General features: G+C 42.8%; 2 protein-coding genes across 9 annotated transcripts in view; one reads left to right on the top strand and one right to left on the bottom strand.

Moving 5' to 3' along the window:
• impact (impact RWD domain protein) overlaps positions 1-1,149 on the bottom strand; it is a 55,257-nt gene extending 54,108 nt beyond the window's left edge. For 2 of the 3 annotated variants that reach the window (XR_010329581.1, XM_064332421.1), the window contains exons 1-3: positions 838-1,149; positions 488-616; positions 365-417 (exon numbers count right to left, since the gene is read on the bottom strand). Coding sequence is in view for 2 of the 3 variants with exons in the window: in XM_064332421.1 (XP_064188491.1) it covers positions 365-417; positions 488-616; positions 838-879 (224 nt within the window). In the remaining variant the exon portion in view is untranslated. The remainder of the gene's footprint in view (positions 1-364; positions 418-487; positions 617-837) is intronic. The other variant, XM_064332420.1, reaches the window with a different exon arrangement.
• Positions 1,065-23,363, top strand: part of osbpl1a (oxysterol binding protein-like 1A) — a 39,780-nt gene continuing 17,481 nt past the window's right edge. For 2 of the 6 annotated variants that reach the window (XM_064332419.1, XM_064332416.1), the window contains exons 1-15: positions 1,615-2,016; positions 4,606-4,724; positions 5,217-5,302; positions 5,393-5,467; positions 5,928-6,039; positions 6,980-7,065; positions 8,433-8,577; positions 8,933-9,000; positions 9,921-9,965; positions 10,231-10,304; positions 10,895-10,958; positions 11,189-11,290; positions 11,736-11,858; positions 12,483-12,564; positions 13,057-13,163. In XM_064332419.1, the coding sequence (XP_064188489.1) occupies positions 4,616-4,724; positions 5,217-5,302; positions 5,393-5,467; positions 5,928-6,039; positions 6,980-7,065; positions 8,433-8,577; positions 8,933-9,000; positions 9,921-9,965; positions 10,231-10,304; positions 10,895-10,958; positions 11,189-11,290; positions 11,736-11,858; positions 12,483-12,564; positions 13,057-13,163 (1,278 nt within the window). In that variant the 5' untranslated portion in view covers positions 1,615-2,016; positions 4,606-4,615. Of the gene's footprint in view, positions 1,173-1,614; positions 2,017-4,605; positions 4,725-5,216; positions 5,303-5,392; positions 5,468-5,927; positions 6,040-6,724; positions 6,773-6,979; positions 7,066-8,432; positions 8,578-8,932; positions 9,001-9,920; positions 9,966-10,230; positions 10,305-10,894; positions 10,959-11,188; positions 11,291-11,735; positions 11,859-12,482; positions 12,565-13,053; positions 13,164-23,363 lie in introns of those variants that run through there. The other 4 variants (XM_064332417.1, XM_064332414.1, XM_064332415.1 and 1 more) reach the window with 3 other exon arrangements.

Genomic DNA, 23,363 nt, shown 5'->3' with positions numbered 1-23,363 from the left:
GCTTCACTTTTCAATTGCTAGAATAAAGCCATACGGTCTTGACAATTGCAGGGTGGTTGATGTTCAATACATTTGTTACACAATTAAAGCCGTTCGGTAAATACCACTAGTACTGCATTTAGTTTGTGACAAATTCTCTAACATTATTAATTTAATTTCTTCGACGAATAGTAACTTGCTGTCAAATACACTTGGCCTGAAGTGAAGTTTCTGGCCCGAGATGGCGAAACAAGCCCAATGATGAAGGACAGGTCTAAAGTCCATTACATTTTTACATTACATAAGAGGAATATAAACAGTCTTGCATACAAACACAACTATTATTAACCAATAAAAATAACCACAAATACTGTAAAGTACTTACTTAAGTTGGTAAATGGGCGGTGCTTCACTTGGGTAATCGTGGGGAAGAATTACCTGTTTTAAAGAGACATAATTAGCAAACATGAAACAACCGAGCAGGTCGATTTAAGATCCACATTCTTACCTGCAAACATATGGTCCATTTTGACAGATCGGTGTCATCTGAGATCTTAATACAGAATATTCTCGATGCTTCGTCAATCACGCACCAGTCGTCCCCATAGATAGAAGAAAGCGCTTCAATCTCATCAATCTAGAAAGGGTAGGAAGGTGAAGTATACAGTAATCACATTTCCAAATGCTTATATATATATATATATATATATATATATATATATATATATATATATGTGTACTGCTACCCTCTCTATTAAGTCAAAGCGACTCAGAAAAAAAGTTTCAAAACTAAATTTAAAAGCAACATAAATCGGCTATATAATAAACATAAACAGCCATCAAATCAACGATGCGTACCTGAGCCTGAATATCTCCAACATTCTCTGCAGTGGTAGCCATTCATCACTGGCCAGCTAAATACTAAAGTTTAAAAAGTAAATATTTTATAGATACGGTGGCAACGCGTTTTCAATGGTTCACGCGATCCAACCAAGAGAGAATTGCATTGCATGCTGTCTGACCTGACGTCAATTCGGGAGATGAGTCGCTTAGGATAATTGATTTTCCTTTTAGTTTGTATGAAAAAAATAAAAAAAAAAAGACAAAAAAATAAAGTTCCACGTGTAAATTCGATTAAGAGCGCACGGCCGGACGCATTGTCCGACAGCGAGCGCAAACTTGCGTGTGAACGGGTATGTTTTACTTCCGGAGCAAATTGACAATCCGAAATCCCAGAAACGTTTAAAATTATGGGTATTTTTCAATTCATTGTAAGGTTTGCGGAGATCGTTTCTCGAAAAATGACAGCTTTAATTTCTCAAGTTACAGTTAGTAACTGTAGCGTATTGTACGACGTTAGTGCTAGTTCATAACCAAAGAGATGCAATAGCTGCTTTTAGGTGGAGTTAATAACTAGGCTATCTGAATAAAAGTTTATTTTAAAAATTGAGCTATCGTATTTGTGAATTTGAAAAACTAGTATTTCCGATTTTTTTTTTTTTTTAAATAATGAAAAATTTTGAAGCTTTGCTTGTGTACCCGATTGTGCAGTGCTTGTGCGCGTGCTCGGGAACAGCTGATTTCTCCTAAATTCACACGTAACGTCAACTGATTCTGCTGGGGCGTGTGTGAACGTGTGTATTTGGGGTGGTGCAATCGTTGTTGCAAAATTAGTTTTCTCTGGGGAACTAGCCAGTCGTTCTGGTGTTGAACATCCATGCAATGTGAATGTAAAACAACTTTGTAGCCTATTAGCAAACAATCCATTCGCATGCGCGTCCATTTTTTTTATAAACAGGAAGAGTCAAAAGGCTTAGTGAATCACATGCTGCTGTAACAGAGCTCGTAAGTTCAGAGAAAACCACTTTTTTGCTGTACGTCAAACTTTCGATCACGAAAAAGTAGTATGTTTCACGGTCCCAAGTAATATCGGGCGGTGTTCTTTTATTATTTTATTTTTTTAAAAGAGGGCAACTCAAGCAATATCATATTTTGTGTAGCAGATATGAAAAAACTGATATGAAAAAATACTAAACGGTAAGTAGCTACTGTACAAATTTGTTCACTAATTTGCAAGTTGCCGTATTTGCGTCATACTGTTTCTTAGTAGCCTACTGCAGTGTTCTTTCGCCCGATATTCTAAGTGGGTGTGTTATTGTCTGTAACAAAACTAAACGTGAAATGCATGGTATAAGTAATTCGACCGATATCTACTTTGTCGCATTAGTAGTCTGCAATTTTTTCACGGCAGTATGTACATTTCACATAGCACACATAACTAGCCTTATTAGAACGGGCAACTTATGTTCCACATGTTCAGATCGTGCCCTATCGTCAGATTTTTATCAAACTTCAAGGTTTCCTACATTTCAAAAATGAATGATCTTATGGTGCCACACTGTTACAGATCTGTTGCACCCTACTCGAATAGGTTATTTTTTTTATCAAACTTCAGGTTTCCCTTAACATTTCAGTTAACCTGCGAAGATTCTATCGGTGCATTTAGACGCGTGTTTTTGCATACGTTTGTAGGCTGTTTTGCACTGCCAAAACTGTCAATGAAGTAATCTTGATTCGATTATAAACTCATTTCCATAAAACGGGCCCTTACCCTCAACTACCTGTAGCTACTTGAAATTTTACTGGATTGCATCTCCCAAGTTGTCTTTTAAATTACCTACTTCCCAGACCTGTTTCACTGGCTGAGTTAAGCTTTATTTTTGTAAGCAAGGTTTAAAAAAGGTATTTCGAATCTGCTTCATATGACCAAAATCACTTAGAGTGTTGAAAGATTTTTGTTATGATCACAGTTTTGTTCTGATATTAAAAAACAAAAACATGCCCGATAGTTGTATTAAAACATGTTCTCTGTTCCAGTCTAGTTTAGGATTTGCCTTAACAAAGTAGTTTCATTTGTGTGTACAAATATGAAATAGGAAATAGCTATATGAAAATTAATCATTTGGATTCTTAGAACCATTTTTCTTATGCCCCATGAACATGTGTGCGATCTTTTAGTACGATTTTTTTTTTCCTTTTAATGTGCCTCAGCACATTTTGTAAAGGTTTGCCATACAATATTTGTAGTACATCATGTGACACGTTTTCCGTCAAGGAAATGGTTTATACTTTCTCAGAACTTGGCAGATATCAGAGAAGTCACAAGACAAATACCTTCAACTAATTTTTATCAACCAAGAAAGAAAATTATTATAATTAATTAGTGTGACGTAAATCGATTTTTTCACCATCAATGAATGTTTTATATGAGTTTATTGCTGAGCTTTATTATTGGGCCAATTAAAAAACTCTGTTCTAGAATTAAAGTATTCTTGGTATCTGTAACAACACTGTTAAAGCAATGATTGCACGGAAACCAACCGATTGATTTTGGAATGCATCTGTTCTTGTTTATTTTACAGACATTTGTAGATGTCTTAAAGCTGCCTCAACTTAGGCTCTGGCATCTGCAGTGGTGTTTACTTATACGCAGGTCATGTCTTGAGTTGTCTTGATTCTGTTGCTGCAATATACAGGAAACCTTTCGGAAAGGTTTGTGGGGAAGCGCATGACAAGCCGAGGTCAAGTGATCTTGACATTTTGACAGCTTGAAGCTTCAATGCAGTAATTAAGCAACTAGCAGCCTGTAAACTGTGGCCTACCGCTAATACTAACTGGAAAAAACATTAGAGGTACACTGTATATATAGGCAGACTTCACATTTTGAAAACTTTGTTTATGATGTGGCTTGTCATGTAGGATGAAATATTTCAGATTTTCACCTAGTAATACATGAAAACTCAAGGCAAATTTTTTTCTTAGGTGCAAGTCCATTGCAAAACTGTATTGCTGGTATACAGGATTTAGTTGTGCTCTTTTGGAGTTATCTGCAATTTTATTGAATTGTGTATTGATTGTGTTGGGAAAATTTCATGCCTTTTTAATGCTTTCTGCTGTGAATTTTGGGAATTCTTGACCACATCAAAGTTGATTGGCTGGGAGTTACAAAGATGGGTGTGTTGAGTTCCCAGTGAAAGGTGTGTAGAGATTACATAGCTAGATGTGTTAAACCTGCATACAAACAATACAAATGGTGTAGTTTCCACTGTGTAAAAGGCAGAATACCCTCAGGTATTTGAATAAAGCTTGAGGCTGATCATGTTCACCGGGACAGACCGCTTTATCGACCAGTAGGAATGTGAGACAGACCTGTTTGTCTATTTCCCTGACATATAAAACATTTTCCCCTCAAAAGTCAGCTGAGAGTGGGAAAGAGGCCTTTTTACAACATATTTTAACATACCTGTGGCCGTATGCTCAGTGTAGCATCTGATGCCTCCATCCTTCTTTTTGCATGGGCTTATAAAAAAAAAAATTAAATTTGAATTCATTTCCATATATCCTTTACATTGGCATAGAAAAATACACAACTATTTTGGTTCATGTGTTGATGAACTGAGATTGGAGAATGTTAGCTCAACTAGCTGAATGACACTAATGGCATAATTGCTGTTTTTTTAAGAATGAGCCATTTGTGTGCAGATTCTCTTTTATTTTAGCATGTGGGTGGGAAATGCACTGTAATGGTCTCAGGGAACCAGTACGACAACCCCGTCTTCTTTTCAGGGAGGAAATAATGGAGGGTCTTGACCCCGAAGAGCAATTTCTTCGCAATGCCAGGAATGGAAACCTCCAGGGCATTCAGAAGCTGCTGACCAGAACCAGAATCAATATTAACTGCAAAGGTAACCACAAGTGACCACACAACATGGCCACATGTTTCTCCAATTTAAGTCCATGGACAAATTATAACAAGAGTCTCCTCAAGGTCCAAACAAAACCTGCATTCCACATAGACTTATAAATTGAAATGCCACACTTAAAATTGATTGGACAGAAAAATGATAATACACAGTAATATGTTTCGTAATAATTCAACTATAACAGACTTTTTATGACTTCAAAAGGGATGTCATGTATTCTGTTAGATTAAAAGTAACATTTTTTGTGTTTGGAGCCAAGATGAGCCTCAACTACAGTGTGATATAATGTCACACTGTAATATTGGATAAGATCAGTGGTGAAATGTAATCTTTGATGCAAACTGGGTCCATCTGTATGATCTATGGGCTCAAAATCTATGGGTAAGGCCCTCTTATAAGTATCTTCTTTATTGATAATGTTTTTGGAGTTTTACATTGAACATGATTTTCATTCAAAATTGTCCTACATCCCAGGTAAAAGCAAGAGTAATTTTGGATGGACACCCCTCCACCTGGCCTGTTACTTTGGACACAGAGATGTGGTGGAGGAGCTGCTGAAGGTAAATGTGAGAATCTTGAGAACGATCACCACTACCCAAAGGAACAGCTGTTACATGTCCCACTCACCTGTCTGTGGTTATTGTGTGCAGGCGGGAGCTGATATGAATTTGCCTAACAACATGGGGGACACTCCTCTGCATAAAGCGGCCTTCACTGGGAGGAGGGTATGTTTGGACACGGCACCCTTACCAGCTGAGCAGCTCCAGGCCTGACAGTGTTTATTTCTGATCTTTCCCACTGTCTGTAGTCTGTACTGTGCATTTACGGTATTCTTCTATGATGCATCCTGTCTTAGTTAGACCCTCATTAATGTCATCATTTTCACCAATAGTGCATCTGTGTTTATGGATTTTGGTGGTGTTCCAGGATGAAGATTGGATATCCCAGCCATAGCGGATCAGTGACCAATACTAGGATGAAATGTTCATTGTTGTTAAGCCTCTTCATGTTTGTGTAGAAGAGGGCTATTCTGGTTATTTTGCTCAAGGAAACTGTTTTATGTTTATGTTATGTGCCATGTTTTGTTACCACTGCTACACTTCCATTTATTGCTCGTTGTTGTATTGTCTCTTCAAATTTGTTTAAATTGATCCCAATTTTGTGTTCCATTTTCATCTTTTTTAGGAAGTTGTCATGTTACTGTTACAGTATGGTGCGTGTGCCACTGTCATTAATGGGACAGCGCAGATTCCCAAAGACGTTACTGAAGTTGATGAAATTAAAACCATGTTACAAGGTAAGCTACAAAATTACATTTTCTATGATAAGAAATGTGCTGGAAAATTATTGACACTGCGCTCTACCATTGTTTTCTTTTTCACGTCATCAGTATGTGACCCCCAGATATAATGATTCTCTTAAATAAACGTATGATTATGTAATGAATACCTTGTCTGTATAAACTTGATTTTTAAAAATATATATATTTTACTGACAGTTGCATGAAAGACTGCATTCAGTGCGGTTTATGTGCTATTTACAGTATATAATGGTGCAGAGAACCACAGCCTTCACCAGGATCAACCATATTTTCATGCCTGTTATGTGTATGAGGGTTATGTCTGTACCCAGCCATGTCTAGAGCAGTAGCGAACCAAGCAGTAGAGGCTTGGTTCCTTAAAGCTTACTGCATTCATGTTTACATAACTCTGTAGGTAAAAGTAGCATTAGTCTACGATTTCACAACGTTTATCCAAAGAATATTCACATGCATGGTGACGTACCTGTAAGATATGGTTGACACCCCTAGCATGATTTTACAACAGACCTGCTGTTGTAATAAGTCATTTAAATAAGTCTGTCCGTGTCAGTTATGTGCAGGTCTTTTGTTGGTTATCAGTGTATTTCTGTGTAGCCCAGGTTTCCTACAGTTCTTTTTCTTGTTCTTGATTTTGTTTTCTTTTTGTATGTTTCACCCCTAGCCCAGTAATCTTGAATGATTAGCTTGGTACCACACCTGGTCCGATCTTGTAAGTTAGTAGGCTACTGTAGAATTGACTGCTTGGCTATTGTCATGATTGTGTAATGCCTGGAGTGTCATCATCATCATCATCATTATTATTATTATTATTATTATAATAATAATCTGTGGGTGTGGTGTGTAGGCTTAATTCTCTGAATGTGTCGTTTTCTGTGTGAATTGTTCACCATTATGAGCTTCTTGTCTGTGCGGCCAGCGGCAGAGAGGACGGAGGAGAGGAAGATGGAGGAGCAGCTTCTGGAGGCGGCACGGGAAGGGGACACAGTCACACTGAACCAGTTGGTGAGGCTCCGTACAGGATACATTTTGAACCAACCTGCCACTATCAGCAATATGCTGTTTTTGATAATACTGATCAGGGGTTTTGGGGGGAGGTAAGGAGGTGTTGTGTCTGTTACATCCGGCAGGCCATTTTCAGTGATAGCCATTGTCTTGTGATGGCTAAAGCATAGGCTACACATAAGTTCTCATCATTGAAGTTTATGTGTGCCTGTAAACTGCACACGTTTCTAGGTTAGGCGATTATGAGGGGTAGCCACTGAACTGTATGGATATCTTAGGCCTGTTTCTTCGTAAAAATACGTATAAAAATACAATCGGGCGATGTGGACGCATTCGTTCTTTGGTAGGCCTAGTCTACCGTTATTTAACATTTTTTTGTGAATCCGCAGCTTCACGGTATTTCGCGTATTTTATTATGATTAACTAATTCGGCGTCGACAACGGTCTCAGTCTGTTTCCTAGCAACGTCAGCTGCCGATGACAACAGAAATGACAACCTGAGATGTAGATTTTAATGTTTGTCATCTTGCAAGTAATCGACCGGATGGCTGTGGCTCTGGCAAGTTCATGGTATCTATCATGGCTAGCTAACATCAAGGTGACCAACGCTGAGTTACAATAGTGTAACTGTATTGCCATCGGCGTTGTTAGCTCTAGGATGGATCATGTGCGCTACGTCGTGTACTGTGGAGCACCAATGCACGTAAATGGGTAGACTAGCTAGTTTAATTTACTTGTATGGGCGTACATTGATCTAGATAACTATCGTTATAGACAGCTAACGCAAATTTTTCCAAATTGCTGCTTTGCCATTTAAAGTTGACAGCCGTCTAGTTATGTTGGGTGTTTGGATTTTGCGTTGAGCTTGAGAATAAAGTAGCTGATATGTTAGCAAGTAGCCTCGCTTTCTAGGCTTTCCTGTCCTCGCGGTAAACGGAAGGCTTATCAATGAGACTAGCGAGCAAGTTACCTATGGGTAACGATGAGTGCAGTTGTTTTGTTGAATAAAACATTTTAAGTTTTATTACTGATAATTTTGAGTATTTCTGTAATAGGAAACATTAATTGCATTTGTAGATTACTGTGTGCTCCTACATTTTCCAGATTAGTTTATCCCTGGCAAATAGCTCCTGTCTCCTATGCCACAATCAGGTTCAAATTTAAGGTTATTTGTTTTAAACATTTCATAGCAAAATACATTTTATTTTACATTCGTGGCTGCCAGAATGCGTTTTGTGGGGAAAACAATGTTCATTTAAGCAGAATATAGCCTGGAATTGGAAATCTGGTGCTCCTAAACGTTTCCCACTTCTTCAAGGATTAGGGGTGAACCATTGTACATATTTATTGGTTAATCTTATTTTTAGCTAAACAGGAAAAGGCCCCCTGATATCAATTGTAAAGACCTGCTGGAGAACACACCCCTTCACTGTGCAGCCTACCGAGGTCAGAAACTCTGCGCCCTTAAGCTTCTGAAGGCCGGGGCTAGTCCCAATGCCAGGAACAAAAACGGTAAAGACCTTTTATTTTAACTCTTTCATATCCTTTGTTTTCGTTTGTTTTTGCTTTTTCGTGAATTATATTTTTTGTTGTGACCGTAATTTTTTCCCCCTTGTGTGTAGTATGTAAAAATGCTATTTAAAAGGGCAAAAAGTTAGGCTATTTAGAAAATGAATGTGAAAATATTAGCAGGGCGGTCCTACATTTTTTTTCAATCATACTTAGACTTTCTTCATGTTTTCGCTGTGTAAATGTTTTTTAGAATAACTAGAATCACACTAACATTGTTTTTTTGAAAATAAAAAGTGTGTAGGCCTAAGTATTTCTACACAATAGCTGCTTGTCCTATGTTTGCCGGCCTCCACAGGTCAGACCGTGTTTGACCTCGCCAGTGATGCGGAAATGAAGCAGGTCCTAGAAGCCGCAGCAAAAAAGGTTGTCGTCTTTTCTCTTATGTAGTTTAGTTATCAGCCTAGCCCATTTGCTTGGCAGATGCATATATCCAGGTCAAACCCTAACTCATCTTAAACTGTAACCTTCTGGGTATAATCCCAGTTCTTAGATTACACTGTTTTTATAAAATTTTAACCAAATCACCAGACCAAGGAAAATTACTGAATGCTTTTATCTGAGCTGACCATTTCTAATGTTGTCGTTGTATCAGAACATGATGTGCATATCCAAGAGTTAGCACTGGCGTCAGGCAAGAAATGAACCATATCCTGCGAATAGATTCATTCTATTACTCTAAATAAACCATAAGCTATGCTATGCTGGCTGCATGGCGTGGACAGTGTTTCATCCAAGGTCTTTGTCCTGTTGTTAATGATTTTACTGTCACTGGCAAATCGAGAAACCCGGGACCTGTCAGGTCAGGCTGCCTCTATCATAGACTTGAGCTGCTTGACTCCAGATCAACTGTTACATCTGTGCAAGTTTATTCAGAGCACACAATTGAATTGATACAGCACACTGTTGCTGGCTGTAGAACATGGGTTCCTGTGGTGGAAAGTGGTTGTGGTTTTAACTTGGCCGTCTGTGGGGAAAAAAACTGTTGTTAGGTTTGGGGTTACAGTTAGAATGAACAACAAGAACAGTTCATTCTTTAGATAAAATGCAAGTCTTGTTTAAAATGACTGCTTAAACTTTTCAAGGTCACCATCGTACTTTGCTTTGAGCTATAAATCACCCTCAGTTTATTCTTCTGCTGCCTTCTCCCTTTCTAAGTGTAATATTTCATATATACCATTTCATAGTATATGCCATGTACTATGTTCCATTTAATTTGTCATTTTGAAGTTGGATTGTGTACCCTTTTATAATATTTAACATAATCTTCCTTTCCTCTCCCAAAGGGTATGGCTCATCAGGTCCAGACGTTTGAAGGTCATCTGTGGAAGGTAAGGTATTCCATTAGTCATGGAAATATTGCAGTGTTGGGTGGAATGGTTAAGGTGCATGTGCCTCATGAGGAAACCGTGAAGAGCAGCCCTAAATATGATCCATTCATGCTCACTCTCTTTTTACACCGGTCACTCTGAATTTCACTGAGACCCTGCACCCGTGACCGTACGGTGCAGCTGCCTCGCATGAAGCGAGAACAACATTTTGGAGAAAAGGCAACATCGTACTAACCCTCCTCTGTCCTGACCTTCCCTCTGTCAGAGCTCCCGTTTTTTTGGCTGGCGCTCCCACTGGGTGGTCCTTCAGGATGGGGTTCTGTCCTGGTATCCCAAACAGTAGGTCCTCTCCAACCGGTTTTCATGTAGTTTGTACATTAAAAAATTTTTTTTTAAGCATTTCTGAAGCTCACTGAGGGGTTCCAATTTGGTTAGTCTGCGAAGTCGCACCCAATTGGCGCAGATCTGAGTCCTGTGGGCGGCGGCTCACCTCAAGCGTGGAATTGGCCTTTAATGAACAGGCGGCCAGAGTGGCGGGACGCAAATGGCCCTGTCCCGCCTGCAGTAGGCTAGGTTTTAGTCAGACAGGGTTCCACTGTTTACTGCTGCATTATTTACTTCCAGCTTGACACCAGGCACTCCCAGGCTACCAGTAGCCCTCGATGACAAATGCACCTCCCCTCTCCTCTTCGTACTGCTAGACCGGCGGGGTGTAAAGTTGTCACTGGTTTGTGGTCGAGGGCATTAGCGTAACGGTCATTCAGAGGCAGTGCTCTTTGCACAGACCACAGTGGTTCTAAATTGGGCCTCAAGAAGAGGGGAGGGCAAAAATCTGCCGAGAGAGATATCGTAAGCGAAACATTTGGTGGTGTGAGATTGTTCATGTGAAATTTTTGAAGGTCTTCAAATGTGTTTATGTCTCCTCTAAGGGCGGATGCAGCTGCTAGCACTCGCAGACAGGGATGCAAGCCTCTGACCCAGGCTCATTGCTTGGTAGGTGGAGACATTATCATTGCCTGCAGTGCACAGATTGATCATTAACATTTGCCGTTTTTCCTGTTTGCAGCCTCCGATTGCATATTTAGGCAGCAAGTGCATGTTGAGACAATGTAATGTAATGATTTTGATCTGTCTTGTACAGTGTGTCTCTACTGTTTGGTCTCAAAATGTTTTTAATTTATTTTTGATTTTTGCCCTATTCCTTCTTTTTGTTTCGGTTCAAGATCAAAGCCCGGGACAACTGCTTCTTCACCCTCAAGTGCTTTGATGACAGTGTCCATCATTTTAAAGTATCCCCAAAGAATGATCCTGAAGGGACAAGAAAAGTGAGATGTGTTCCGTTTCGTTCATGTACCACGTCGCGTGTGTGTCATTAAGCAAACAGCACTACTGACAGATATTACGAGTAATGATTTTTCTTTTTGTGCATTAAAATGCATCAGAGAAATAGTTTTTTTTTCCGTGCCCGACATTTTTCTCACTCAAAAACTGTCCTTAGCAAACCACTAATGCACTTGTCTCTGTGAACTGATTTCTGGGTGATTAGAAGCCCGTGTAGGAAATGACATCACGCTCAGGTTCTTTCATTGGCTGAGCACCCAACGTGGGTACTGCTGGCCGTGCATGCTGCTGCCTTGTCACATTACAGTCCATTTACATGATTAAACTCGTGCGAGCACACAGTTAAAAATAGGCCTTTTCTCTTCGCGTGTCGTGCGCGAGTGCTGCGTAGCCCGCGCTGAGAGACTCTTTCTCTCTGTGTGTTTAAAGAGATGGATGGACGCCTTGGAGGAGCACTCGGCCTACAGCACACACTACTGCTCCCATGAGCAGGGCAGCGAGGAAGAGGAAGACGACGTACTGTCTGTGGGTGAACTGACCGACTCGCTGCAGGTGAGCAGCGTCTAACCTGTGAGGCGTTGTGATTGACAGCTGCGATGTTTCCTGGGTGTGGGGCCCGGGTTGCTAATGCTAATAGCCTGTGAGAACTTATTCCTCAGCTGGATAGATTTAAGGAGGGAGGGGTAAGCATGGGCCTTTGCCAGCATTCTTCCTATGACTAAGGTCCTTTGTAAATTAGCCTAAATGGGCCTAGATGGATTCCATGGCTTGTCCTCTTCAGCAGACATTCTTATTCTTCCTAGTGGTTCCGTCTGATGTTAAATAAGTAAAATCTCCGTTTAAAATAGTTAGAGAATTCAGTGCATTGTATAACACAGAAATACATTTAGAGTGTTATTTGGTAAATGGTAAATGGATGGATTATTTTGTATATTTCTTCATTATTCTTGGGAAGGGCTTTAGCTTTTTAAGTATACTTGTGTTGGACAGGTCTTGTACGGCTATAGATTAGCCCTTGAAACGACCACGACGTCAGCATCATTTAGGTGTGCGGCCTGTTGGAGGCGCACTCGTCCCTCCGCCGGATGGCTGTGCAGGTGATGCTGCGGTTCGGCAGTGCCTGAGGATACCTAGAGCACTGAGAAGCGCTCGCGCGTCTTTGTGTTCTGTTCGCAGAAGGCCGAAGCCTGCCAGCAGAGATTGGAGACGGAGCTATCGGCGTTTCTCGCCATGGTGAAGAGAAATGAGCTGCCTGAACGTAAGGCCTTCACTCACTCTGTATCTGTCAGGAATTGTGTGAAGGTTCTGGAAAGAAACGTGCGCCTTCACACATAATTTTCAGTTATCGACTTTACTCACGACGAAAACTATATTTAGAAAGCGTGTTATTATTATTTATTTGCAGACTCCTTTATCCAGTGCGGCTTACTGTACACAGCATACACTATTAATAACGCGAAGTATAGCACTGAATTTTTTGCCTGACAGGCCATATTGGCATTTCAATAATAATTCTCAATGCTGCCTTCTGTTGTACAGTTTGTTTTTTTCCTCTGTTTTGACAATATCAAGGAATTTTGGTATAGTGTCCATTTAGTACCGCAATTGATAGTAATTGATACGCAAAAAATAATGATAATAATAATAAACGATGGAAAACAATTCGTACATGATCAAAATACACGTTTCTGGGGGAAGGCCGAGCGTGTGTCCTAAGTGTGCCCGCCCCTCCTCCCTGTGGCATTAGCAGAACTGCCGGCCAGCGTGCTGCAGAAGATGAACGAGATGAGCGAGCTCTCCAGCGAAGCCTGCGCCGCCCTCCGTCACTGCCTCAGCCTCTTCTCCAGACAGGACGGGGTGAGTCACTTTACCCACAATCCCTTGCTTTTTTTCTCTTGGTAAATTGCTGGTGCGCATTTGGGATAGGGTAATGAGAATTCGTAGCTCCTGAAGTGGGTGGCGCTGTCGTGTCGTCAAACTTAGGCCCATCGAAGCGTGCGATTGGTTCATTGAAGTCTGATGGTACGTGGTATCTCCACCCTTTATGGGGTTCACAAAGCCATGGTCACCTGTGAGTAGTGTACATGGGAACTCTGAATTTAGGTTCACTGACAAGCTCTGTATTTCTCAAAAAAATTTTGTTCCGGTAATCTAATTTAAATAGCTCTTTATTCTTTATTCAACTAGGCTCTTTATTCTTAGCCGTATTTCATAATCCTTACTGTTTAATAAAATTTACACTCACCTTCTCCATTTCAGTTTATGCCATTAATTAAAAGGGATGGTTGGTTCACTTGGGTGGGTTTTTATTATAATATGATAATAATTACATAGTCATATAATAATTTTAGTTCTAGTGTATGGTTTTCATTAGCCCAAACAGTTTTATGTTCAGTAAAGGATATTTGAGATATTTGGAAACATTTCTGGCAACTTGCTGGCTTGACAGTGGCATTCTGCATTTGTGGTGTAAAGCAAGAAAATGCACTTCAACTCCAAAGCAGCTCATATGACAAAATTAACTCTTTGCCCTTAAAATATGCAGGAAGTGCAAGCTTGTGTAACATCCCAACTGAATGTCATCACACTAGAACAAATTTTAATTTCAGCTGTGAAAAGGAGAACTGACTAACATTTAATCTAGAGTCTCATTTTAAAATGAATATTTATGGAATCTTTTTTCTCATTCTGTGTTAAAGAAACTCTACCCGATACAGATGCACCTAAAATGATTAGCTAATATTGTTACACGTTACAAAACGGAGAGATGATTTGTTGTTTTATTTGATGCCGACAGCGTACAGGCGATTGTGTCCTTCCTGTGAGGTGTTGCAAGCTGTTGCTGGCTCAGTCTCACAGGCCTATCTGTAAATCTGAGGTTTACTGGGCCTTCCCCCTCCAAGGGAGATGTTGCCTGTGTCCCCATGCGTGGGCGCAGGGAGGAATCCGAACTTCCTTTTTGTGACGAGACTTGCCAGTCGGATTACGCACATGCACACAACACACACACACACACATGCACACGCACACAGACAAGCACACACAAATACCAAGAATACACTGATGAATGATTAAGCTCTGTCTCTCTCTGTAAGAGGCGGCCAGTCAAGAAAAGTTGCTGGCTATAAACATTTTTACATTTTTATCCTGTCTTCTTTATTTATTTTTTTCGGCTTACAAAAACTGGCTGAATTTATGAAGGCATTTTCATGATGCATTCCTTTTCCTCTTTGGCAGCATGAACCTCAATGCTTTCGTTGCTTTTCATGATGCATTATTAAAAAGATTATTCGCTAAATAAATGTGTTAGCCATGTAGGATGTTTGTAAGTGAACTGCAGTGAAATGCTGAAGGGTCAGATTTGCACAGCCTGAAGCACACATCTCATCCTCAGTATTACCGGAGCAGTATGTCTGAGGCGTTAGCTTGAGCACATCTTAGCGTGCCTTGCTAACAGTGCCCTAAAGGCTGCAGAGGAACTTGCTAGCTTTCACAGAGGAACTCCTTATGTGGCCCTGTGGTGCTTGGGAAAGCACTGGAGGAAAAGGGTGAATTTACCTGGAAATTAAAGGCCAGCAGCTGCCTGCCTGATGCTGACCTGAAACACAAGTTCAGTGCCCCCTGGACCCTGAGATATGACCTAGCAATTCACATGTAGGGGCAAGCAAAGAACACAACACCGAGGGCAGCGTGCTGGCACGTGGACTTCCTCCTCCAGTTTTTGGTGAATACCGTGTTAATGCCGTGCTAAGAGGCTGGGTACCCGGGGGGATTAAGGCCGACGGGAGCGTGACGCGGATTTGAGTGGAAACGCGCAGCATGTGACGGGGGCCTGCGCCGTGTCTGCAAAGCCTGCGCAGCGCGGACTCTGCCTACCTGTGCAGCGCGGACTCTGCCTACCTGTGCAGCGCGCACTCTGCCTACCTGTGCAGCGCGGACTCTGCCTACCTGTGCAGCGCGCACTCTGCCTACCTGTGCAGCGCGGACTCTGCCTACCTGTGCAGCGCGCACTCTGCCTACCTGTGCAGCGCGGACTCTGCCTACCTGTGCAGCGCGGACTCTGCCTACCTGTGCAGCGCGCACTCTGCCTACCTGTGCAGCGCGCACTCTGCCTACCTGTGCAGCGCGCACTCTGCCTACCTGTGCAGCGCGCACTCTGCCTACCTGTGCAGCGCGCACTCTGCCTACCTGAGGGCAAATACTAGACTAGAGGGCAAAAATGCCAGCAGTTGAGCCAAGCTTTTTTAGTTCTCATTAGCCTGTGAGTGAATTGAATCACTTACTCCTTCACTGATTAAAAACAACTGATGACATTACTTAACAAACCACTAGGTAGCCAAAATGTGTTTATAGGTGCTTAGTAGTCACAACTATGTATGAAATTAACTTTTTGGTCCACCAGCCTGTGTAGTTTTTTTTAATTTTTTTATTTTTTTTTTAAACCAGCTGATCAGTGTTTTGCACCAGCCAAAATATTTTTTTTCCCAAAATCAAGGCAAAAATCTTAAGAAAATGCTGCTTGAGCTTTCATTGCCATGTTTAAACTTTGCAGCTGTTTTGCCTTTTCTCCCTCTCTCAATGTCGCTTTTTTAAATGATCACGCGCACACGCACATCTTCGCCGTGCTTCATATTCTACATGGTGAGCTGGGGAACAGGAGGCGTTCAGGGCTGTGTGCAGCTGAGGTCTTGTGCTGATCTGTGTCGGTGCATGAGGTCAGGCAGAATTCACGAGCCATTCGCCTCTCTCACAGACAGTGTTGAATTATGAAAATGCGCCTTTACAGCCAAAGGGCTCTATATGGGCACATTCATGGCAATCGTGAGGTACGCCGCCATTTTTTTTTTTTTATGAGTGAAATTCAATGAATGTGTGGAATGTGAGCAGGACTTAGCTGTGTGAGGTACGTGGGCTGGAAGCAGCACGATGAGGAAGTGTGTGGGATTAAGTAATGATAGTGAAGTAAAGCTGTCTGTTCTTGGCTGAGCTGGGTGTAATCTTTGCATCAAACTGAACGGGTAGCGCTGGCTTGCGAGGTATGAAGGACGGCTTTGGATTAATCCTTCTGTGCTGTTCACCTCGGCCACTTTCTAACGAATGGATCTGCACTTTTTACCCTGTGTTTCGCATTAAACTGCTTGGAGGGGTTAACGCGTATGCTCCGTTGTTCCCCCGTAAAAAGCGGATTTGATTTGCAAATACGGCTGCTGTTCTGAAGCTTGCGTAATTTGCAGTTAGAGTCGGATCGGGCGGTGGAGAGAGCAGTTGAAAGGGAGACTCTGCCAGTGCCTAGGCCTGACCGATAATAACCCCGTTTATCGCTGCGTGAGTTTCGATTGCTGAGGCGGGGGAAGAAAACTGGCCGTACAGGACGGAAGGTTGCCTGCTGAGGCTCACTGAGGGAGTTTCATTGTGAGATGGCCGTAGGACTGCAATCGCCCACGTTTTAACATGCAATATGAATCAGTGATTCCTATCATGGTTTTAGGTTCACAGTATTGTGTTTAAATTTAGTACTTTAATGATTTAACATTTTCATGCTGGTCTGGTTGGTCTCTGATTGGTGCTCATAGAACTCTTATGAATGCACTTAATAATAATGCATATGCTAATGCCAGACCCACAGAGGGAGCCCTAGTTTACAACCCTCACCTTAAATGGGAGAATTTCTCTTGCCACTCAACCCTGATTATGGCTGGCAGTGTGCCAGAGTTGTGGCTGCTGTCAACCTGCTTCTCATTGGACCCTTGAGCACTGAAGTGCTTGACACCTTCCATCAGAAGTCAGAAACCTTTGAAGGATAACAAAGTTAAAATTTTACTCTATGCAATTACATACGCGTATGTACATGGAAAGGGTGTCAGTACAATGGATTGCTCTACACTTTTTTCCTCAGGTTTTCCATAGTTGTGTTTTTTTTTTTTTTTTGCTTGCTTGTCTCTTTTTGTTGTTCCTTCTGCTTTGGACAAATGCAGAATTCCCTGAATCCCGCAGGGATGTGCAGGGAGGTTAAATGCTGTACGGACCTGGGAATAGAACCGTTTAGCTCTCCGTCAGTCTCCCTGCAATCACAGTAAGCTCCTCACTGACCTGTAAAGGTACCCCAGTTCAAGCCAGGCTCTGTGTTATTTCCGTAAGCGCGTTCTGGTGTTTCCGTAGGTTCACACTCTGGAAGGGACATTAGTGTGGCTGGGGAGGGTGTTCCAGTGGTGCTTCGAGCGTGTGCTGTGATTTACAGCAAGGCTCCAAACAGGCTCTGTGAGACTCTGTTATGAGTTGGCAGGAGACGTCTGATCAGCGTTCAGCCTAGGGGAGCAAGCTCTCACACCCGAACCATCCCGTTCCTTTGCTACCGGTTTAGTCTGTGACTTTGAGGGCTGTAAACTCGTACAGTCTGCGTCTGTAATGCACCTTCAGACTTATGGTGTAGATCTTGGTCTTCAGGTCTGTTGTCTCTGAGGAATTGTCAAATGAAGAGAAGCCCAAAGGCTTCAGAGAGCATTGCGCAGTGGTTTTAGGGTATGTGTTGAATATTTCAGCCTCTTGGGGTCTGATAATGCCCTCTAGCTTCATTGGATCGACCAACGTCTGAGATTGGGAGAGGGAGATAACCAGTTGAAGAGAGAGGTCTCTATCAGAGTCTCGGGCTTCAACCGTGTGTTTCACTTGTTCAGTCTTGTTTCACATAGACTACATGACCATACGTTTGTGGTCACCCTAGCTTCACACCTACATGTGCTGATGAACTGATCTCCTGGAAATGTGACATCCTGCATCAGTGCCATGTTGAAAGCCGCTGACCTCTTCAGTACGATTCTACTGCCAATGTTTGTCCATGGAGATCGCATGGCTGTATGCTTGATTTTATGCACCTGTTAGCAATGCGTGTGGCTGAAGTTGCTGAACCCACTGAAAACGGTGTCCACATACTTTTGGCCATGTAGTGTATATTCACTGGCAGCACATGCCGCATGTTGCGCATTAGTTAATACGTACTGCTTGCTGCTTTCTCCAGGTTCAATTATGGTTAGAGCTAGTGGTTATGGGTGTTGCATCCACATTTGCGGATGAGCTAGCTTTGTGTGAGGCTGTCTTTTTGAATTGATCTTCCTTTCCTAAGCTGTGTGAAAACGTGCCAGTGCTCTTGTGGAGTGTGTGAGATGGGAAAACCATGTCTTATGAGGCTCATGCCGTGCTGGAAATGGCTACGAGCTGCCTGTTAGCCTACAGGGAAAGAGAGAGAGCGAGTGACACAGAGCAAGAGGGAAGGGAGGGGTTGAGGAAGGGAAGATCGGTGAGTACTAGTTTAGCTCTGTGGAGGGGTCGTCTCTGCCAGAGAGAGGAGGGGGCAGTACAGCGGAGAGCGCGAGGACCGCTAACTGGGTCACCTCTGTGCGCTGAAACCGTATGGAAAGGACAGCGGCAGCCCTGGCCATCACCAGCCTGGCAAGATTACGGACAGGGCCCGCAATGTGAGCACGAGCTGCGAACAGTAGCACCGGGACCTTTATCTGTGGATCCTTTCATTTGACCCTCTGTTTGCTTTCATTTGAACCTCTGATCATTCGTAAGCGAGGCCTTTTTTTCCAGTTATCTATTTGGCCGGCGCTCTTGTTCAGTGACTTTAAAGCCCCCATGACGAGATGCGTACAGTGCAGAAGAACAACAATGTCAAGGATATTTTGCAAAATAGCAAGGAGCGCATTGGTGTTCAGCTCCAAGGTTGTAAAATAACTATACTGAGATATGCAGTCATTATATAAACGTATCCAAATGTCTACGTAGTGTTTGAAATGTACGATCATATAATATCTATGTTTATCTGTATTTCGTTGCATGGAACCTTCTTCAGAAGGAACTATAGCAACCACAAAAGCACCCTGGAATTAGGCTGGCTTGAACATGGCATTTACCTTTAAATGATTGGTAGACTTCTGATCAGGTTTCATACAGCCAGACAAAGTGTGGCGTGCCTTTTAAGAAACTTTAGCTTTCTGGGAATGGGGAGAAATACACAGTATTGTCTTCTTGCTGTTTCACACAGACACATACTGCCCGCGTGGCAGATTTAAGCACCTGTGTGGAGAACCGCCCGGATGATTGCATAATCCTCGTTATCCATTATTAATCTCTCGATGACACTTAAAGTGATGAATGTAGAAGGCTGGGCTTCAGCGGAGAAGTTTGAAACGGGTCCCGTGGGGAGCATTGAAGGACTCTGGAGCGGGTTTTCGGAAGGCTTTGCTAGCTCGTACGCTGAGGTTCCCACTTCTCCCGATCAGCGTCTCGCGGGGACATGGTGCCCCCTAGCTAACATACACGGTTTTTGTGGGGACCACGGGGGGTTAGGGAAACGCGAGCTCTGCTGCTAGGTGCTATCCACGAGGACTCCAGTTCTGAGGTAGTGACAGAGCGAACAGATTCTGTTGATGCATAGGGGAATGGGAAGGTGCTACTGTCATAGTGAGAGAGACCTATCAGAAGAGAGATGAGAAACAGTGTTTTCACACTAATAAATTGCGTTTGGTTCCTCAGTTCTTCTCAGTGTGTGTTTGTGTGTGTAATCTATATTTGTGTTTGAGAGAGAGGAAAAGAGAAATATATTTCATTTGGTGATACTGTGTATTTTTAGTCATCATTTTTTTATTTTAATTTGATGCCTTCTGTTCTGACAAGAAATTATTTGTGTAGCTGAAGTTGTTCCATAATTCAGAAACAAGTTAAATTTTTTTGTTCAGTTACACCAGTGTTGTCTATCACTGTGTAATTGAATATCTTGCGGATTTGAAGTATCGGGGTATGATGCGTGGAGCTCAATCAGTATGCGTTAATTTAATCTTTAGGTTGACTCTTCACAGACGCTCGTAACCCACTTAAATCTGGCAAGCGTGTTTGCGGAATAATAATCTGAGATGAAGCAGTCAAAGGTCCGGTGCAGAATGTAAAGCTGGTGGCCCTGCACATTTTGTGCAGATGAATTAGGCTATATACCTCATGGGATAGTGCATAAATGTTTTCCTATGATCTTTTAAATCATAGTCCCAATGTGTGCCCTATTACACATAGTGATATTTTTTCTATCATTTTTCTATTCATATTGCCCCACTTAAACCATTTTATTACTACTCTCAGCATTAGTTGCTAAAGAAATGTTATTATATTCTGAGCGAATAATATAGCTTAAATTTCTCTCGGTCTTTTCGTATTATTCAGGCTTGGCCTGTTAGGCAGTTGAATGCGTTTCTTTAGTTGTGCTTTTTTTATTAGCGCATCCGCTAACAGCGCGCTGATGCCGGGCAGTACCGTCGGAGTAAGACCTGCGTCGTAGCAATGATGAGCTCATTTGTTTTTATAACCGGTGTGCGGTGTGCGGCGTATGCCCAGGAGGCTCATTACGAGATACGAGCCGCCCCGGCTGCATCCAGAACCACAGCGACGGGCGCAGCGGCGCACGCGAGCGCGGGAGAGAGCCAGCTAGCCGCCGGCCGTGACTGCGCGGACCAGGTGAGGCACGCTTCAGAGGACCGGCGGGTCAGAGCGCCCCAGGACCGCGTTAGCACGCCGTGTCAAAAGAGCGAGAGAGAGAGAAAGAAAGAGAAATGAGGGGCGACTGAAACTGTGTGGATACTTTGTGACTTTATTTCTCATCGCTTATATTTTTTTTACTGCTTGTCTTGTGATTTATGGGCAGTTTAGCCTCTTTCAGAATGCTGTCTGTACCTGCTTTTGACACATTTGCTGTGCCAGTGGTTGTGATGAGTAAAAGAAAGTAGGTCTTTGCTTAAGCGGCAGGGCTCAAACTATGTAGCTGGGCATCTTCTTTTTTTCAACCCTTCATTGCTTTTGATTGCTTTGTTGATTGATGCTGTGTAGTGAATATGTGCACGCGTACACCTGCATGCAGTGAATGTGTACACCTGCATGTAGTGAATATGTGCACCTGCATGTAGTGAATATGTGCATGCGTACACCTACAGGTAGTGAATATGTGCATGCGTACACCTGCATGTAGTGAATATGTGCACCTGCATGTAGTGAATATGTGCATGTGTACACCTGCATGTACATTTATATGTAAATTTAATTGAACAGCGATAAAAAGCATGGTCGAGATAAGTACACATTTTAGATCTGAAATTAGTAATCAGCTCCTTTTATTTGTGCAAAACTGCAATTGCTGTTTGAAAAATAAAAAAGATTAATGCAAAGCCAACAGATTTATGTTGCAAATTAAAAAATTTAAAAAATATGATTAAGTGCAGATCCCAAGTACATTGTTTTTCTAAATAAGTTATGCTCTGACACCTAGAAAATTGAAAGGATGAACATTAGGGTGTGGTGTGGCAGTTGCTTCACACATTCATATTTGGGTTCATAGTGCAGGTCTGCAGGTCGTTTGTAAAGACACACTATTGCCTTATCAGAAGTCCTTACTCAGTTTTGCATTCTGAAGATGGCGTCTTACGCGCTGGTGTTTTGATACCTGAGAAGGTGACTGCGTGTGATGCAAGCGCGGGGGGGTGCAGAGGGAACCGCGGACCCGCCTCCGGACGGGCGCTGGGCCTCCTTTGGCCCCGCAGGCCGGGCTCCGTGCCTGAAGCTCGGGGGCTCTGTTTGTTTTCCTGGAGCCCTCTCCGGGGGTCGCCGGGGTAGAACCCTGGCATCGCCCGGGGGGCCTGCACTTCCAGTCCCGGCAGACCCCCCTAACCTACCCGCGGCCCCCCGTGCCCCGAAGGGCCGGCCAATGGCAGCGCAGCGCCGCTTCCTCTCCGCCGCCGGGTATTCCCTGTCATTGTTACGGGAGTCACCCAAGGCGGAGGGCGTCCAGTGTGTCTGCGTAGCTTCGGCTGCCCGATTCTCACTGGCTCCCTTTCTGACACACAGGCACGAAGGATATATTTGTTCACTTTTTAATTTGCATCCAGTTATCGGCGAAGGCAGGCAGCCGTTCCGCGCCATCGTGGTTCAGTGGTAGGCCTTTGTGTTCCAAGACCATTCTGGTTAGAAGTGCCTTTCCTCATCACTCGTGAAACCCAACCTCTTAGCAGACTTTACTCAAATCTTGTTTTGATCAGATTTTAACAGATCGCTCTTCCGAATGTTTGACTGAATACTGCCAGTGAATATTTGCTGCAGCCATGGCTTATACCAAGTACAATCCCTTATGAAAAAATCATGTGTGCCTTTTCACATGTAAAAATCACTATTTCATATGTGAATTAAAATATTGACATGTGAAAAGGAAATGTCATGTGAACTGGACATTTTTACATCCGCTTGGCTTTTTTCACGTGTGAATAAAAATATTAATGTGCAAAAACAAAACATGAAATCATGTGACATTCTACATTTCCCCTTGTGACTTTGAAATGTGAACTACAATTTTCGCAAGTGCAAACAAAACATGTGACTTGAAATAGCATAGGGTGCCTCCCATTTTTTTTTGGACAAATGTGGTCTTTGAACACAAGATTCTGTTTTCAGAAGGGATGCTGTTGTATACTTATTTATACTGTCATTTTCATGACAATTTTTTAAAACTGGTTTGTCTCTGTCTTCACTGTTACACAGCGAGCAACTGATTAACCAAGGCAAACTCCTTGTGTGCATAAAAACATACTTGGCCAATATAAATTCTGATTCTGATTCTGAGACGGCTCTGTGGGCACTGAGCGGATTTGTGCCCGAGTTGGGTGGCGATTTGACAGGGCACGCCTGGGAGGCCAGGGCGGTTCTCCCAGTGGAAGACGAATGTTCCGCCCAGGCTCACAAGCCCACAGTCACCCAAGACGGGCGATCACGTTCCACCGAGAGGAAGTCTGCCGGGCGGGGCGGGCGGCCACCGTCGGCTGCGGCTGTTAGCCTTTCAGCGGGGCCCGCAGTACCGACGCAGTACCGACTGAGTCCAAAGCCAGTCCACTGAAGCTGAAAGCAGTGCTGATCGACCCAGTCCGGCTTACCCAGGCTTCCTGCAGGGCTAGGCACTCTCTAGACTGAAGGCACAGTAATGAGCCAGATTAGCCGAATGGCCTTTTTGTATCTTAAAACTTTATTAAA

The sequence above is a fragment of the Anguilla rostrata genome, chromosome 4, assembly GCF_018555375.3.
Source record: "Anguilla rostrata isolate EN2019 chromosome 4, ASM1855537v3, whole genome shotgun sequence".
Taxonomy (NCBI): Eukaryota; Metazoa; Chordata; class Actinopteri; order Anguilliformes; family Anguillidae; genus Anguilla; species Anguilla rostrata.
The sequence above is the reverse complement of the archived record's forward strand: the minus strand, read 5'-3'. Positions and strand labels throughout refer to the sequence as shown.